The 17,824-nt window shown below is 54.2% G+C and overlaps 1 protein-coding gene and 2 long non-coding RNA genes across 3 annotated transcripts; all 3 read right to left on the bottom strand.

Moving 5' to 3' along the window:
• Window positions 1–747: 747 nt before the first annotated feature.
• Window positions 748–8,000, bottom strand: LOC133270210 (ubiquitin carboxyl-terminal hydrolase 36-like). Its single transcript, XM_061455204.1, is given in 22 exon segments — window positions 748–950; window positions 1,042–1,171; window positions 1,262–1,377; window positions 1,563–1,726; window positions 1,995–2,016; window positions 2,019–2,281; window positions 2,494–2,612; window positions 2,722–2,860; window positions 3,073–3,191; window positions 3,300–3,438; window positions 3,568–3,803; window positions 4,008–4,137; window positions 4,345–4,445; window positions 4,653–4,793; window positions 5,045–5,153; window positions 5,459–5,541; window positions 5,661–5,731; window positions 6,130–6,197; window positions 6,462–6,564; window positions 6,838–6,948; window positions 7,447–7,668; window positions 7,745–8,000. Coding segments are annotated over 21 exon segments (2,841 nt in total). The 3' UTR covers window positions 748–950; window position 1,042.
• A 1,573-nt stretch (window positions 8,001–9,573) lies between these two features.
• On the bottom strand, window positions 9,574–10,529 carry LOC133270444 (uncharacterized). Its single transcript, XR_009743778.1, has 4 exons — window positions 10,389–10,529; window positions 10,088–10,203; window positions 9,868–9,997; window positions 9,574–9,776 (listed from the first exon to the last, which is right to left on the bottom strand). It is a non-coding gene; the product is annotated as an uncharacterized LOC133270444 (long non-coding RNA).
• A 4,726-nt stretch (window positions 10,530–15,255) lies between these two features.
• On the bottom strand, window positions 15,256–17,188 carry LOC133270443 (uncharacterized). Its single transcript, XR_009743777.1, has 3 exons — window positions 16,949–17,188; window positions 16,145–16,303; window positions 15,256–15,687 (listed from the first exon to the last, which is right to left on the bottom strand). It is a non-coding gene; the product is annotated as an uncharacterized LOC133270443 (long non-coding RNA).
• Between the last annotated feature and the right edge of the window lie 636 nt (window positions 17,189–17,824).

The following is a 17,824-nucleotide window of genomic DNA, read 5'->3' as shown; positions in this document are numbered from 1 at the left end:
AAATCCCAGTTTCAGAGCTGTGCTCACAGTTCTTATTCTTTTCATACCAATTAACTGCATCTTGCCCTGGTCTGAGTCCATCCTCAGCCCCTTGTAAGAGAAAAGGGGCACAGATTTATGGCCCCTCACTCCAGGACAACTGTCACAGGCACAAAACCAGCCCTTGAACCCTCGGCATTGCCACCAGCAGCACCCAGGTGACTGCGGCTCATGGGGAGAACGGCCACCAGCACAACAGGCAGCACCGAGACCTGGGTTTGAGATCACAGCCAGCCTGACTCCAGCCTGCTCCTCAGCAAAATGCTTGCTGAAGGAAAACCCACCTGCCGACCCACAGGAACCTGACTCAGAGGCCCCAGTAGCACTGACACTGCAGGAAGCTCACGAGCAGCAGCAGCAGCAATGGCCGAGTGCCAGGGCAGGATGAGGCTGGCCCCAGTCAGAGCCGAGCGGGACCCAGGAGCCCACCTTGTGTGCTCACCCCCAGGCACCAAGAGCTGCTTCTCTCCCAGTGCTTCCTCCACCACCCCACCTGCGGGAGCGTGCCCCGCTGGCCCTAACCCAGAGCTGAGCACTACCAAATCACCAACACATCTTTATTGGTGGCCACGGGCACCCCATCCCCCCGAGGCGCCAACCCCCATGCGCAGCACAGGAAGGGCCGGTGGAGGGGATGGTGTTAACGGTGACTCCAACGTGGTGAGGAGGGAAAGGGGGGGCACGAGGGAGAGGGCTCCAGGCCTGGGGGGAGAAAGGGCTGCTCCAGGCCTAGGCGCAGGGAAGCTGCTGAAGGAGCCCGGACAAGGCACGGTCCTCCTGGGCTCCTTCACAGCAGAAGGCAGGGACATCGAGCGTGGAGATGTGGGCAGCGGTGTCCTCTTCCCTCCACAGCAGCTCCCAGGACAGGGCTCCATGGCAGGGACCTCTCCTCCCGCTCGCTGGCATTCCGGCTGGAAGGAAAGGAGCCGTGTGAGCACCCGGCCTGCAGCTGCCCTGCGCCTGCCCCCTCCAGCTCTGCTCCGGGCCCCTGGACCTGCTCACCTCAGAGCCGGTGGCGCAGGCTCGCTGCCTTGGCCGCATGCGTCACTGCCCAGAAGCTGCGCTGGCGGTGCAGCCACTGCCAGGGTTTCTGGTGTCTCTGCTCCCTCCTCCGCTTTTTAACCTTCTTCACCTGTGCAGAGGCAGGAAGGCTCTGGGGGTCAGCACACGGTGGCCCAAGGTTCTTCCCACCAGCCCAGTCAGGGATGGGGCCAGCACCCACCTGCCCTCTGTCAAACTCCTCATCCCACTCATCGATGATGGTCTTCCTGCACGCTGAGGCTGCAGACTGCATGGCATGCCAACTGACAGCCGAGACGCCGCCATTCCAGGTCAAGACTGAGAAGGAGCGTTGTCAGCACGGAGCCCCAGGCCAAGCTCCATGGCTCTCGCCAGCACAGGGCCAGGGTTGGCGCCCCTCACTCCAGGACCCCACCTGGGTGCAGCAGCTCAGGCCCTGGCAGGGCTCAAGGTAGGGGAGCTGCGCTGCTGCTCACCCACGCAGGCAAGAAGGGATTAATTACCTTGTTTGCCGTAAGCTTTGTCCAAGGAATCCACAAGCAGCTGCTCCACCACTGCGGACTCCAGCTGGGTCGTTGGTGCTGTGCCAGCCCCACCGTCACGTGCAGGCCTTTGGGCAGCAGGGCAGTGCCTGTGCCCAGCTCCAGCCTCCTGGTATCTGCTGCCACTGCGGAAACAGGCAAGGTGAGCACGAGGCAGAGGCTCATCCTCCAAGGCAGATCTCGTGCCCCAGAAGACACTGTCACGACTAACAGTGTCCTGAGGGTGCAGGGTGCTTGGACATACTGGGGCCTGTCCTGGGCAGGGAGGAGCTGGGGGTAAATTTTTATGCCAGCTGCCAAAGTCACTCGCACCGCAAGCATGACCCCATGCAGTCCCTGGTGCTTACAGGTCTGTGCAGCTGCCTGCTGCTGCTCATCTTCCCCCTCCTCCACTTCTTTTCCCTCCTTGCATCAAGGTGGGCTCCCAGTCCGGGTGGGCACGGGGGGATGACATGCGCCAGCTCTCCAGGGCCTGCGAGCCCGGCGCCTCCCCGTCACAGCTGGCACCCGCTGCCTCTAGCCCCTCCAGGGACTACAAGACCTCCGCCATAAGAAGTCTCCTCTTCTTCGCCGGTGGACCAGAGACCTCCTCCTCGACTGCAGGAGTGCTGAGGCTGCTGCCTGCCTCGAGCCGCCTCTTCCTTGGGAAGGAGCGAGTGGTGACCGGGCTGGGCACATCCCTGCAGCACAGAGAAAGGTGGTGTGAGGGGTGGTCATGGACCAGCACTGTCCAGGGGGGAGGCTGGGTGCCGAGGGGCTGGGCTGGGGCTGGGGCAGTCCAGAGCAGGGGAGCAAGATGCCGAAATCACCCCCGAGCCAGCGCCGAGGCCAGAGTCACCTCAAGGAGCCCCCCGAGGCCGCAGCTGGCCTGGCTGCGGTGGGCGCTGCTCACCCGCACGTGCCCAGAGGCAGCAGAGCCGAGCCGGGGCAGCTGCTGGTCGGTGGGAAGCGGCTGCCAGCGACTTGCGCGCGAGGCCGCGTGTGGTGGTCACTCCTGCCCAGCTTCCTGCCCTGCAGGGACCGGCACAAATAAAGACTTGGTGAGCTGAAGAAAAGAGGTTTCCGTCAGCCAAGAGGGGAAAAATCAAAAGGGGAGCCCAGGGAAAGGGGACTACAAGACCTCCGCCATAAGAAGTCTCCTCTTCTTCGCCGGTGGGCCAGAGACCTCCTCCTCGACTGCAGGAGTGCCGAGGCTGCTGCCTGCCTCGAGCCGCCTCTTCCTTGGGAAGGAGCGAGTGGTCACCGGGTTGGGCGCATCCCTGCAGCATAGAGAAAGGTGGTGTGAGGGGTGGTCATGGACCAGCACTGTCCAGGGGGGAGGCTGGGTGCCGAGGGGCTGGGCTGGGGCTGGGGCAGTCCAGAGCAGGGGAGCAAGATGCCGAAATCACCCCCGAGCCAGCGCCGAGGCCAGAGTCACCTCGAGGAGCCCCCCGAGGCCGCAGCTGGCCTGGCTGCGGTGGGCGCTGCTCACCTGCACGTGCCCAGAGGCAGCAGAGCCGAGCCGGGGCAGCTGCTGGTCGGTGGGAAGCGGCTGCCAGCGACTTGCGCGCGAGGCCGCGTGTGGTGGTCACTCCTGCCCAGCTTCCTGCCCTGCAGGGACCGGCACAAATAAAGACTTGGTGAGCTGAAGAAAAGAGGTTTCCGCCAGCCAAGAGGGGAAAATCAAAAGGGGAGCCCAGGGAAAGGGGACTACAAGACCTCCGCCATAAGAAGTCTCCTCTTCTTCGCCGGTGGGCCAGAGACCTCCTCCTCGACTGCAGGAGTGCCGAGGCTGCTGCCTGCCTCGAGCCGCCTCTTCCTTGGGAAGGAGCGAGTGGTCACCAGGTTGGGCGCATCCCTGCAGCATAGAGAAAGGTGGTGTGAGGGGTGGTCATGGACCAGCACTGTCCAGGGGGGAGGCTGGGTGCCGAGGGGCTGGGCTGGGGCTGGGGCAGTCCAGAGCAGGGGAGCAAGATGCCGAAATCACCCCCGAGCCAGCGCCGAGGCCAGAGTCACCTCGAGGAGCCCCCCGAGGCCGCAGCTGGCCTGGCTGCGGTGGGCGCTGCTCACCCGCACGTGCCCAGAGGCAGCAGAGCCGAGCCGGGGCAGCTGCTGGTCGGTGGGAAGCGGCTGCCAGCGACTTGCGCGCGAGGCCACGCGTGGTGGGCACTCCTGCCCAGCTTCCTGCCCTGCAGGGACCGGCACAAATAAAGACTTGGTGAGCTGAAGAAAAGAGGTTTCCGTCAGCCAAGAGGGGAAAATCAAAAGGGGAGCCCAGGGAAAGGGGACACCAGAGGGGGAGGGAAGCGGGGTGGTGGAAGAGGAATCAGAAGTGCTTTTAGATAGGAGCACCAAGGAAAAAAAGGAAGCAAGGAAGTTTCAAGGCCAGAAGCCCCAGGGCCCGGTGCTGAGTCCTCCAGGACTCACCAGGGATGGGAACAGGGGCCTGTGGCTCACAATTTTCTCTGCCTCTTTGGAGACAGTGCCCTCAGAGCCAGTCAGGCTGGGGACAGCTCTGGCAATGGGCCTGTCCAAGCTCTTCTCTGGGCCGGAGAGTCTGGAAGGGAAGGGCGCGGGTTAACTGTGAGTCTTTGACTAAATGGAATGCTCTCGATCAGAGCTGCACACGAGAAACAGGAGTCAGCAGCTCCGAGGAGGGAGATGCTCTTCATCTACAGCAAAACCATGGCAAGGGGCTGGACCTCTCCTGCACATGGTGCCAGCCCTGCCCCGCAGTGGGGTTGGGGGCCGCAGGCGCTCCCACCTCAAATAGAAGAGCAGGTAGGCCGCCTGCTTCAGCACCTTTTGGATGTTACTGCGGCTCACCACACTGTCGTTCATTTTGTACCACTGCCCGTTGCTGGCCTGTAGAAGGAGCAGAGAGAATGGGGTTGGGCTGTGTCCAGGGCCTCTCCTGGCCCAAAGACCAGCAGGAACCGCACCCGCCCACAGAGTTCCTCTGGCCAAAGCCCACAGCAGCCCAGGGGAGGCAAGAGGACTCTACAAGAGTGCTTCCAGCAGCGAAGCACAGCCTGACCCAGCAGCTCCCAGCCCAGAGTGCCCTGGGCTCACCTTCACGTAGCAGTAGTAGTGCCCCGCGTGGCAGCTGTACCCAGAGTGCACCAGCACTGCATAGAGCCCATACATTACAGGATCCCCCTCGCTCTCTGACATGTATGGGCGGATGTTGAGGAACTCAGGGTACGGCACGGCCTGCAGAGGAAGAGAGCATGCCTCAGAAGCCTGCACAGCAGACGGGTTTCCTGCTAGAGCAGGAGCAGCTCAGCTGTCCTGCATGTCCATCTCCTGAGGGAGCAGGGGCTGCCCTCCCCAGGCAGAGGTCACCATGACGAAGGCGCCAGGACGAGCTCCTAGCGCGCGGCTGACCAAGAGCGGCAGGGCCACCTCCCACCCTGCTGCTCGGGCCAGGAGACAGCCCCAGCTCGGCACTGCCGAGCACTCACCCTTGTGATTTTCTCCCCGTCATACGTGAACCGCTTCAGTGAGAGCGTCAGAACGTTGGGGGCTTGGTGGATGCTGAAGCGTTTTGTTGCCGACACTCTGCTGTTGCATCTGCACAAGAGGAGCTGTGTCACTCAAGCTCTTCCACCACCCAGATGATTGCCAGCTCTGGCCAAGTGGCAAACCCCATGGAAAATGACCCTGCAGGCACCAGGCACCTGCCCACGGCCACATCTGCTGGCCCAGGTTCTCCTCACGAGAGGACAGAGGGGCAGAGCGGCAGCTTTCACCACAGGCTTCCGCGGCCTCACGCTTTAGCGGGGAACAGGTCGAGAAGCCCTCCCGTGATGTGGATTTCCGCCTGCTTCCCACCGGCGCAGCCGCAGCCCCATTCCTGCCCACAGCCCCACACTCACCCTGCGCACAGGTAGCAGTTTTTCCCTCCCAGCAGGTCTGGCTTAACCAACTGCTCCAGCGCCTCGCATAGGTCTTCGGCTTCCTGCAAGGATGGAGGAGAGGTCAGCGCACGGGTGGCCCGGCCAGGCGACAGCCCCGCTCCCTGCTGAGATGCCGGCCCCAGGAGAGCAGGAGCACCGGGTCCCCAGCCCGCTGCAGTACCCAGATCTCCAGTGCCAGGTCCAGGAAAGGGTCGTACGTGTCCGAGGCTCTCTTGCACGACAAACACTCCACTGTAAAGGAAAGAGCAATGAGCACACCCTGGCACACTGACCCGCACCCATCGGCACCCAGCACAATGCGGGAACTGCCTCCCCCTCTTCGGGTTCGAGCTCTGGGACGGGAACACCAGGATGCGCAGCCTGGCACAGAGGAAGGCTGCCAATTCCACTGCGTGCTGGCACAGCGAGTGGTGCCAGGAGGTTCATTTCCTGGTGGCGATGAGCTGGGGATCCACAGCCGACAGCTCTTGCTGTCACCACAAGCGGGCTCCTGACCCACAGGTCCCACGGGACTGAGCAGCTGCAGCTCTGGATCATGTCTACGTGCTCAGCGATTTTCCCAAAGCATTTTAACGACAAGGCTCCCAGCAAAGCAACAGCAGGCCCAGGGCCTGGCACCGAGCACTCACCACGGGATCGCAGGTTGCCGCCAAAGATCTGGTGGACCAATGTCGTTGCCTGGGTCTCGCAATCCAACCTAGAGACAGCAGCCCCGGGTCTCACACTGTTCCTGCACCGTGGCCGCCCCGTGGCTGCCACGGTGTCCTCAGCACAAACTCCTGGCTGGAGCTCGGAGCTGGGCACTGCAGGGGCAACGCAGCTTCCCGGGGCAAGGGCCCAGGAACACGAGTGCCGCCTGGGGAACAGACTGACCCCACAGTCCCCTCCAGCAAGGCAGGGGACTAGCGAGAGGACAGCGAAGAAGAGCAGGGACAGCCCATCAGAGAGAGGCCCCACGTACCTGGTGCAGCCACTCAGGCAGGAATTCTGCATAGCGCTGATGGTATAACGCAGGAATTCATGCGCGTCCTCCTGCTGACCGAAGCGCATGTGCCCAGCGATCTCTGCAGGACAGGGAGGAATCAGCCCCAGCACGTGCTGCGAGAGACAGAGCCCTCCTCCCTCGGTGGCCCCAGGGGTCGAGCCCCCTCAAACCAAAGCGGACGGCAGACTCGTGTCGGCCACGGGGGAACCCCACACACAGCCCATGAGGTCAGCAGGTCCCCGCAGGCTCCACGAGTTCTCCTGGCCTCTTCTCAAAGGTTCTACTCACACATTACTCCCTGCTCTCCAGCACGGCTATGGGAGGAGGGGAAGTACAGTGGAGTCATTCTTACCATTGAGTTCTTGGACAAAGGCCGTTGGCTCTATCACTCTCCCACTGTTCGCAAAAGCCTCAGCCACGTGGCTCTGCATGGTGCGTATCATGCAGAAGCTGCCTTGGTCACCTGTGACAAAGGAGTAGATGACAGGAGGTTGGGGACAAACACAGTAGAGATCAAAGCAGTACAGGAGACAGGGCAGTACAGTACAGGTCGGAGCAATGCCCATCACATTCCCTTTCAAAGTCACACATCAACAGCATCTGCTGCCTGTACCCAGCCTTCTGCCCTCATGCAGGCAGGGGCTGTTTGGGATGTCCAGCTCAGTCCCCACGAAGCCAGCAGATCCTGCGGGAGCCATCTTAGCCCTGGCTACACCCACCACGGACACAAGCATCCCCAGACTCAAGGATGCAAAGCTCAGGGATGCTGCTATGGCCGGGAAAAAGGAGCTGTACACAGGAACAGCATCTCCGTCGAGAAGTGGCCGGAGGGAGCAGAGAAGGTTCATCCTGACAGCCACATGGCCCTTGCCACAGCCACGCGTGCTGAGATACTGAGCCCAGCGCGGGGAGCAGGGACCTGCCAGCACAGCCGCCCGCCAAGCCAGGCCCCACTACTCACAGGTGCAGCGGTGCTCCTTGGAGAGCAGGTAGTTAGCCAGCGGCGGGGTGTACGTGAGGCACTGCACGGTGGAGTTCAGGAAACATGTGTTCCCGAGGTTACGAAGTCCTGCGCCGACTGGGCGCACCTGCTGCCACTCCATGGACAGGTGCTCCATGGGGAAGAGCACCTTCTGGGGCGCAGGGATCCCATCCCCTGGGCCCACTGCGGCATCGCTGCTCTCTGTGGGATATGAGGAATGGTGGGTGAGCTGTGCAGCGCGGGCCGCGGCTGTGCCCACTGAGCCCCCGGTACTTACCCTGCTTGACTTGCTGCTCCTCCTCGGCGGCGCACTGGGGTCCGGCAGCCTTGACTGGCCAGTTCATGCGCCTTAAGGTGCCGATCTTCCTGCAGCTGCCGATCTTCCGCAGCTTCTTAGGGAAGCCACAGCAGGTGAGGCTCTTGCGCACCTGCAGCAGCACCCTCTGGGCAACCTCAGCCTGCAGACTGGGCACCTTCCCTCTCCCGCTCATCTCCCGCCGGGCCTGCCTCGGCACCTTCCGCAGGTTCTCCATGACCGCCCTGGGGACCCCTAGCGCTCTCGGCTGCAGGGAGAGGCGGGAGCTGAGCGGGGGCACTGGGCCCTTCTCTTCCCACCGCAGTTTCTCGCCTCGCCCCCCTCCCGCCACCGCACAACATGCGCCAGGCGCCGCGGCTCCCGCACCCAACCCTCGGGGCCCGCCCACCGACAGGCGCCCAACCCTGGGGCCCGCCCCTCCAACCGCGTCCACTCCGCGAAGCCCGCTCCTCCGCATTCGTCCAATCAGCCGCGTTGAACCGACGGCTCCGCCCGATCAACCGCGTGCTGAAGCCGTGGGGAGGAAGCTCACTCTCCGCCTCCGCGTCCCGCCCAGCTCCGGGCGAGAGGACTGAGCTGAGCTTGCGCCTGCACCGCTTATATAGTGCCGGGGGACCGCGCTCGGGCAAGCGGGCTTTGTGACGTGCCTATTACAGAGCCGGGGGGGACGCTCCCCCCCCCCCCCCCCCCCGAGGGCCAGAGCATCGGCAAGAGGTCACAATGAGAGCACAGGGAGCGCAGAGCCGGCGCCAGAACAAGTGGCAATAGTAAACTCAGACAGACTACCAGCAGCAATGGCACGTGTGATACAACCACACAGCGTGCGGGTGGGACGAGGGGCGCTGTAGGTGGGGTTTTCCTTTTGAGGTTTCCTTTAATACGTTGAAATTGCCCGGACTGGTCCAGTACGTCATCTTAGACCTGACAGGGATGCTCAGCATGAAAACACCTCCCAGAGCGGCGGTGGCTGCACGGAACAGAGCTGCCTCAGATGGGCAGCCCCACGGCACATGCCAGCACCGCGGCACCACAGCAGTGGCTCAGAGAAAGCAGGACCCGAGGACGGGGATTCCTGCGGCTGCACACCAGTGGGCTGGTTGCTTGCACCTTATCTCACACAATAACCTCCCTGCTGCCAAGCACAAACACTTCTAGGGTAGAACTCCAAAGCGCAATGCGCAACTGTCACAGGCACGAAACCAGCCCTTGAACCCTCGGCATTGCCACCAGCAGCACCCAGGTGACTGCGGCTCATGGGGAGAACGGCCACCAGCACAACGGGCAGCACTGAGACCTGGGTTTGAGATCACAGCCAGCCTGACTCCAGCCTGCTCCTCAGCAAAATGCTTGCTGAAGGAAAACCCACCTGCCGACCCACAGGAACCTGACTCAGAGGCCCCAGTAGCACTGACACTGCAGGAAGCTCACGAGCAGCAGCAGCAGCAATGGCCGAGTGCCAGGGCAGGATGAGGCTGGCCCCAGTCAGAGCCGAGCGGGACCCAGGAGCCCACCTTGTGTGCTCGCCCCCAGGCACCAAGAGCTGCTTCTCTCCCGGTGCTTCCTCCACCACCCCACCTGCGGGAGCGCGCCCCGCTGGCCCTAACCCAGAGCTGAGCACTACCAAATCACCAACACATCTTTATTGGTGGCCACGGGCACCCCATCCCCCCGAGGCGCCAACCCCCATGCGCAGCACAGGAAAGGCCGGTGGAGGGGATGGTGTTAACGGTGACTCCAACGTGGTGAGGAGGGAAAGGGGGGGCACGAGGGAGAGGGCTCCAGGCCTGGGGGGAGAAAGGGCTGCTCCAGGCCTAGGCGCAGGGAAGCTGCTGAAGGAGCCCGGACAAGGCACGGTCCTCCTGGGCTCCTTCACAGCAGAAGGCAGGGACATCGAGCGTGGAGATGTGGGCAGCGGTGTCCTCTTCCCTCCACAGCAGCTCCCAGGACAGGGCTCCATGGCAGGGACCTCTCCTCCCGCTCGCTGGCATTCCGGCTGGAAGGAAAGGAGCCGTGTGAGCACCCGGCCTGCAGCTGCCCTGCGCCTGCCCCCTCCAGCTCTGCTCCGGGCCCCTGGACCTGCTCACCTCAGAGCCGGTGGCGCAGGCTCGCTGCCTTGGCCGCATGCGTCACTGCCCAGAAGCTGCGCTGGCGGTGCAGCCACTGCCAGGGTTTCTGGTGTCTCTGCTCCCTCCTCCGCTTTTTAACCTTCTTCACCTGTGCAGAGGCAGGAAGGCTCTGGGGGTCAGCACACGGTGGCCCAAGGTTCTTCCCACCAGCCCAGTCAGGGATGGGGCCAGCACCCACCTGCCCTCTGTCAAACTCCTCATCCCACTCATCGATGATGGTCTTCCTGCACGCTGAGGCTGCAGACTGCATGGCATGCCAACTGACAGCCGAGACGCCGCCATTCCAGGTCAAGACTGAGAAGGAGCGTTGTCAGCACGGAGCCCCAGGCCAAGCTCCATGGCTCTCGCCAGCACAGGGCCAGGGTTGGCGCCCCTCACTCCAGGACCCCACCTGGGTGCAGCAGCTCAGGCCCTGGCAGGGCTCAAGGTAGGGGAGCTGCGCTGCTGCTCACCCACGCAGGCAAGAAGGGATTAATTACCTTGTTTGCCGTAAGCTTTGTCCAAGGAATCCACAAGCAGCTGCTCCACCACTGCGGACTCCAGCTGGGTCGTTGGTGCTGTGCCAGCCCCACCGTCACGTGCAGGCCTTTGGGCAGCAGGGCAGTGCCTGTGCCCAGCTCCAGCCTCCTGGTATCTGCTGCCACTGCGGAAACAGGCAAGGTGAGCACGAGGCAGAGGCTCATCCTCCAAGGCAGATCTCGTGCCCCAGAAGACACTGTCACGACTAACAGTGTCCTGAGGGTGCAGGGTGCTTGGACATACTGGGGCCTGTCCAGGGCAGGGAGGAGCTGGGGGTAAATTTTTACGCCAGCTGCCAAAGTCACTCGCACCGCAAGCATGACCCCATGCAGTCCCTGGTGCTTACAGGTCTGTGCAGCTGCCTGCTGCTGCTCATCTTCCCCCTCCTCCACTTCATTTCCCTCCTTGCATCAAGGTGGGCTCCCAGTCCGGGTGGGCACGGGGGGATGACATGCGCCAGCTTTCCAGGGCCTGCGAGCCCGGCGCCTCCCCGTCACAGCTGGCACCCGCTGCCTCTAGCCCCTCCAGGGACTACAAGACCTCCGCCATAAGAAGTCTCCTCTTCTTCGGCGGTGGGCCAGAGACCTCCTCCTCGACTGCAGGAGTGCCGAGGCTGCTGCCAGCGACTTGCGCGCGAGGCCGCGCGTGGTGGGCACTCCTGCCCAGCTTCCTGCCCTGCAGGGACCGGCACAAATAAAGACTTGGTGAGCTGAAGAAAAGAGGTTTCCGTCAGCCAAGAGGGGAAAATCAAAAGGGGAGCCCAGGGAAAGGGGACACCAGAGGGGGAGGGAAGCGGGGTGGTGGAAGAGGAATCAGAAGTGCTTTTAGGTAGGAGCACCAAGGAAAAAAGGAAGCAAGGAAGTTTCAAGGCCAGAAGCCCCAGGGCCCGGTGCTGAGCCCCGGCTGGACCACTGTGCCCAGAGGGCAGCTCTGAGCCCTCCTGCTTGCCCCACGGAGGGCTGGCGAGGCTGCCCTGTGTCCTCAGCAAGGCAGGAGCTATCTCTCCTGCGTCACTTATGGAAAGCCCTGAGTGACTGCAAGAGCCCTGAGTGACTGCTGTCCAGGGCTTGGCTTCTGTGAGCGCCAACAGCCCCGAGTGATTGCAGGCCCAGGGCCTGGCACCGAGCACTCACTACGGTATCGCAGGTAGCCACCAAAGATCTGGTGGACTAATGTCGTTGTCTGGGTCTCACCATCCAACCTAGAGACTGCTGAAGTGAGCATTGGACCGAGTGGAATTTTATGACTGTAAAACATGAGCGCGATTTGGCAGCATTAATGCACAAATGACCAGAATTCTCACTCCCTGAGCAGGGATTACAGGTAGCAGATAGTTGTAATCCCAAATTGCAGTGGAAAGGGTTGAGATACCTTGCAATTATATCTGTATTGGAGCAAAGCTGGCACATGGATCTTACCTGGAAGAGAGGAATATATTAGAATAATACCTGTCTACTTTTCTGTTTCCGTCAGGATCAAGTTGTATGGATACTGAGACATCTCCCTGGCAACAGGATTCCTGGATCTCCATCTGCCACCAAACTGTAACCAGATATGGCCACACTGGTAAGGTCTGTGCACATACTGAGCAAATACAGCTTCCTCAGAAAGGTTCATTACAGTCACATTGAGGATGTGAATGTCCCTGGTGATGGTGGCAGCTGCATTCCTTGTTGTTACAGCATCTGTGGTCCAGCTTTTTGACCTTCTTCCATCTGCACATCCTTGGTGTCCAGCCAAAGTCATTGGACAGCAGAGGAGCTGCAGAACAACGCTCTGGCTTGTATGGGAGGCAGAGGTGCCACCTTCAGCACAGCGAAGCAGAACCTGGAAGGCTTTGGAATGGACCTTCCCTTGGATAGATACATTGCACAGAAAACTGGACATATCATACAATAGTTTGGGTTGGAAAGGACCGAGATCCACTTCCAAACCTCTGTGTGCAGCCGTGCACCACTGCGGTATCACCAGGAGGTGGCGCAGCACGAATGGAGATGCTTCGGGGACCTCCGCGGCTCCGCACCCCGAGGCGACCCGCAGTGATTCAGCAGCAGGGCGGTTCCAGGAACGGGCAGAAAAGTCCCCATCATCGTTCTCGGAAATGCGTTGTGCAAAACCCTGTTACATGGGAGGGAAGGAAAACAAAGGCACAAACCCCACGTTTGTATGAGGAGAAGGAAAGAATGAGCGCATTCCACTCTTTGAGAGCGTGCAGAAGTCAGGACAGCCACTGTCCTGTGTCCCCATGGCCTTTCTGCACGAGTGGAGCCTCACTGGCTGGTGCCCTCATTCACTGCTCTAACACCCCATCTGTCAGTACGGTCTTTAAGGAAGCTTCGTTTATAGCTTCTATTCTATTAATGATACATTAATAGCTTCTATTGCTATTAATGATACAAGCTATAAATCGTTTATATGCTGTAAGGCATAAATGAAGTTTGCCCAGAAATATATAACTTATAAAACTTAAAAACGTAAGTTAACTCTAATTATACATGATGTTTACATTTTAAATTTTATTTTTAAATATATATTCTTATAATACATGCATGTCATTTTTCTATAAATATACATTTCTATTTGAATAACAATATGTAAATTTGTATTCATATACAAAAATAATTATGGATTTATATATTACTTTATATCATATATTTATTTTTATATACTCATATGAATACATAATATAGAAATATATATATATTCTATATAAATCCATAAATGTAAATTTGTATAAATATATTTACATAAATATATATTTACATTAAAATATATAACTTTATATACCTATTTTTATTTATTACTATGTATTTCTATGTTATATATTTTTTTTCTATATTGCTATATATGAATATGTTTATATATAATGTATAAATTATATATACCAATTACAGGTATACATATATAAAGAAAGATGCAAATATAATAAAGATATATTTACATATATTAACATATGTATATGTATATGTATATATACATATAAAAATATACATAAATAGAAATATAGTTATCTATATAAAATATTTTAAATATATTTACATACATTTCTATATCAAAACATATTCATAAAAATACATATAAAGATGCATAAAGCATATTTTTCTCTATAAATATAAAATATTTATGTGTTGATATATGTTTATATAAAACATGTTCCTATAAATTAATATTTAAATATATAAAATTACATAACTTCAATTATGTAGACTTATGTTTAATTTGTATATACTTATATATCCATATGAATATAGGTAAATATAAATATATGCAAATTATATTTATGTATAGTTTTACGTGTATATGTATACATGTGTGTATATATACATGCATATACATGCACATGTATACATGTATAGGTACATATACATATATAAATATATATAGCTATTTATATTTAAATATTTATATGTTATATTTAAATACAAATATATTTCTAAATTTATACATAATATATAAGATATATTTGTATATAATCTCTATTAGTTAATAGCTATGAAAATATATATTTATAAATACATATATATATTTATATATATAAAATATGCATATTTTTCTAAATATCGATGTATAAATATATGTGTGCCTGTAAAATACATATAAATATACATATATTTATTAGATGTATATCTATATACACACTCATAAATACATAAAAATAATATATTAATAAACATTATATGAAGTATAAAAAGATATAAATATTTAATATAACAATATCTGTATATCTAAATATACATATAAATGTAATATATTTATGTATTTTATATAATATGTATTTATATATTGATATATTTAAACATATTTTTATAATTATATGTATACATATCATGTATTAATATATTGATATGTTATACAACATATTACATTAGTATATTTAAATATAATGTTTTAATATATTTAAACAGAAATGTAGATAAATATACATAAAGTAAAATATAAATATAAATACATAATTATAAATAAAATTTTAAATGTAATTATGTAAATATTATAATTAATATATAATTAATTATAATTCTATTATATCTTCTACATTTTTATATTATTTTTATATGTTATTATAATCTAGATATTTTAAAACATAATTTGTATTTAGCTATGTAAATATATAAAGATAGATATTAAGTATAAACATGTATGGACATATGATTATATAGAGAAATACATGAAATATATAAATTTCTATTTATAATTAAAATTTAATGATGTAAATATAATTCAATCATTATAATGGCATAAGTTGCTATTAATAGAGGTTTTCCCTGGAAAACCCATATCAGGAGCAGTGTGTGGCTGGAGGTCTCAGTGACTGAGCAAGGACAAATCCTGCTCCCCAAGCCCCAACCTCCAGAGCTCCATGTGCTCATCCCCAGATGGGATCCAATGCATGTTCCCCACAGGACATATTTAGCCTATATTCCCTTGTAGGCACTCTCATTAGGCACTGGTGGCTGAGCCAATACTGGTTTGCCATTTCCAGCTGTAGTTTTTTTGCTGAATATTAGCAATATTCCCTTTCCAGCAAAGAACAGGGGATATGGAAGGAAGAGTTCAGCCATTACGGACCAGATGGAGGATTTGCTTGCAGCGAGGCACTGATCTACAGCACTTCTGCTACAAACACTGCATTTCAAGAACGTTATTGCCTGTACTTTACTTGTGCAGATGGTTTTACAATGCACTGCTATCGTTCTAAACCGTACACCATACACCCATGCCCGCTTTGAAACCCAAGAAAAGCTGGTTTCTTCCCAGAAAAGACTTCCTGCTCTCCCAATTTTCCCTAACATCTCGCAAGTTAACCCAGACTTAATGGGGTCCAAGCGAACAAGGACCAAGCACCTCTTCTGGGCTCTTGGGGTTCTTTGGATGCAGAAGGAACAGCCAAGTGGCTGTTGCTCCCTCCCCAGCAGCTCCCCATGGGGAGCTTTGTCTTGCTCAGATGCTTTTTCAAGCCAGACCAGCTTTTAGCTTTCACAGCATCCTTATAGATACAGTTCCATGCCATGCCCTCCAATCTGAGCCTGGAAGTGTTGTCCCTATCACTGCCACAGCCTTTTACTATCAGTAAAAAGCCAAGGCCAGGGCATAGATGTTCCACAAATGCAGGAAATGAGATGTAGAAGATATTGTGCAATCATTCACTCACCGGAGCCCATTTCTCGCTTTTCAGTCCCTTGTGAGGTGCAATCACAACTCCCCACGTGTGATGTGGTGTAGCTCTGTGACATGAGGCTGGCAGGAGCCTTCTCTCCTATCCTGAGAGGGGAAAACCCATTGCAGTTTCAAGGCCAGTTATTTTTCAAATTAGAGCAAAAAAAAGAGAAATAAATCTTATTTGTTTTTGTTTTTCCTGCTTCGCATCCTGAAACCCTTTGGAGGATTTGTGTTTAGAACATGAAATGGATTTCTCAACATGAGGCCAAAGAAAACCACGTTCTGTGGGTGGAGGAAGCGGTGGCCTGTGCCAACAAGTAGATGTCCTCAACTGCCCAAGGTGAGGCTGAGCACTGCCTCAAATCCTTGAATCCCACAGCACTTGCTTTAAAGTCAGAATCAAACTCATGGATAAATAGAACTCATAGAATGGTTTCTGTTAGAAGGGACCTTAAAGCTCACCCAGTTCCAATCCCTGCCATGAGCAGGGACACCTTCTACTAGGGCAGATTGCTCCAAGCCCCATCCAACCTGTGTGAAAATAGCTCTGTTCACATACCTGGATGAGGAGGAGGATGTCTTAGATGATCTTGGTGTGTTTTGTGGTTGGAGGAGTTGATGGCTGGGCTGGCTCCTGGCTCTCATTTGGGACATGGAGCATGAAGGCTGCTGCAAGGTAGGAAGCTGCTTGAAGTTAGGGTCAGGCTGGTGTGGCCACCTGCAAGAGAGATTATTATTTACTTATAGGCATTACAGGTTCCTATAGCTGCATCCAGTTACCAGGGAGAGATAATGTGGATGGCAGTGACAGTTCTTCCTGCAAACCCATGGTGTTTTGCTGCCACAATGACACAGAAAGACCTGCACCAGCTTAGCCTAAATCCATGGGAAGTGTTTGCCTTTGGTATCTGGGCTCCAACTAATATCCACCACCCATCTCTGACCCAACCCAAGACCTCACCGGGGGCATTAATTACTGGGCTAGATGACTTCTGATACTGTCAAATTCATTCTGGAAAGCCCCTGCAAGAGGGCTGTATTCAGTGCTCATGCTGGTGGCATCCACCATGACCACAGACACCCATGTGTGTTTCTATCTCCTCTGCTGCACAGCCCATATCATAGAATGGTTAGGGTTGGAAAGGACCTTAAGATCATCCAGTTCCATACCCCCCCTGCCATGGGCAGGGACACCTCACACTAAACCATGTCCTTCCTTACCTGTCCATAAAACACCATCTGATGTCTGCTCTGGGATAAGGATGCACACGGACAAACCAGACACCTCCATTCTGTCCAGAACATAAGTTCATGAACTCCTGTTATCATTCAGGCATGACCTAATTGAAACACCAGGACTTACACAATCATCTCCTTGTCTGTCCCCTTCTTCTGCTCCTTTAAAAGCACACTTCCTGCTTTTTCCAGCTGGACAAGCTATCCTTCTGCCTGCTTTGAAGTAAATATGTTGTTGGGTTTGGCTGCTGTCAGAGCCACACATAGTCTTCAGCTTGATATTTTATCCAGCTGCTGCTAAAGAGAATAGTTTGAGCTCCAAAGCTGTTTGAGGGGGTCAGTAGAATTAGGGAGAACCAATGCAAGAGGAAATTCCCAGCTTTTCATGAGTAGTAAATTCAAGCTGAATTATGCCTTGAAAGTTAAATAGGCCGAGAGATGCTTGTTGTGACATCCTGGTACTCACATGCTGCAAACCTGGGTGCATACACTGGTTCACATTAGCTGAAGGCCTGATCCATCCTGCTCACCCCCCCCCCCCCCCCATGCAGATATAATCCAACCCTGATTTCCTCTTTTGTCTCAAGCAAATGGAAAAAGGGAATTGGACTCCTGCATCGTCGAGGTTGCCAACATCTGCCTTGCCTCACTTCTTATGCTTGAAGAACATCTGGCTCTGCTCTGGGACAGCCCTGTATGGCCAGTTGTGTTGCACGGGAATGAGCTGGCTCACTGTGATAAAGCCTCTCATCTCCCTGTCTGGAGATGCTCAGTGCCTTCATGGCATGGGAGGCTGTGTTCATGGTGCCTTTCCTTCCAGAGCACACACAAATAACTGTTTGATGCTGTCAACCTATTTTCCTCTCTGTGCAGGTTGCTGTAAAAAGGGGATGGGTTTTGTTCAGTTGAAATCCAAGATCTAGAGGTTCCTGCCTGGGAACAAGCACACATACCTATGGCACTGCTGCTGTGAATGGGAGGATACAGCTGTGATGAGCTGCAC

The sequence above is a fragment of the Pezoporus flaviventris genome, unplaced genomic scaffold (assembly GCF_033815535.1).
Source record: "Pezoporus flaviventris isolate CSIRO_AGI_PZ_B2104156 unplaced genomic scaffold, CSIRO_AGI_Pfla_v1 ptg000020l, whole genome shotgun sequence".
Taxonomy (NCBI): Eukaryota; Metazoa; Chordata; class Aves; order Psittaciformes; family Psittacidae; genus Pezoporus; species Pezoporus flaviventris.
The sequence above is the reverse complement of the archived record's forward strand: the minus strand, read 5'-3'. Positions and strand labels throughout refer to the sequence as shown.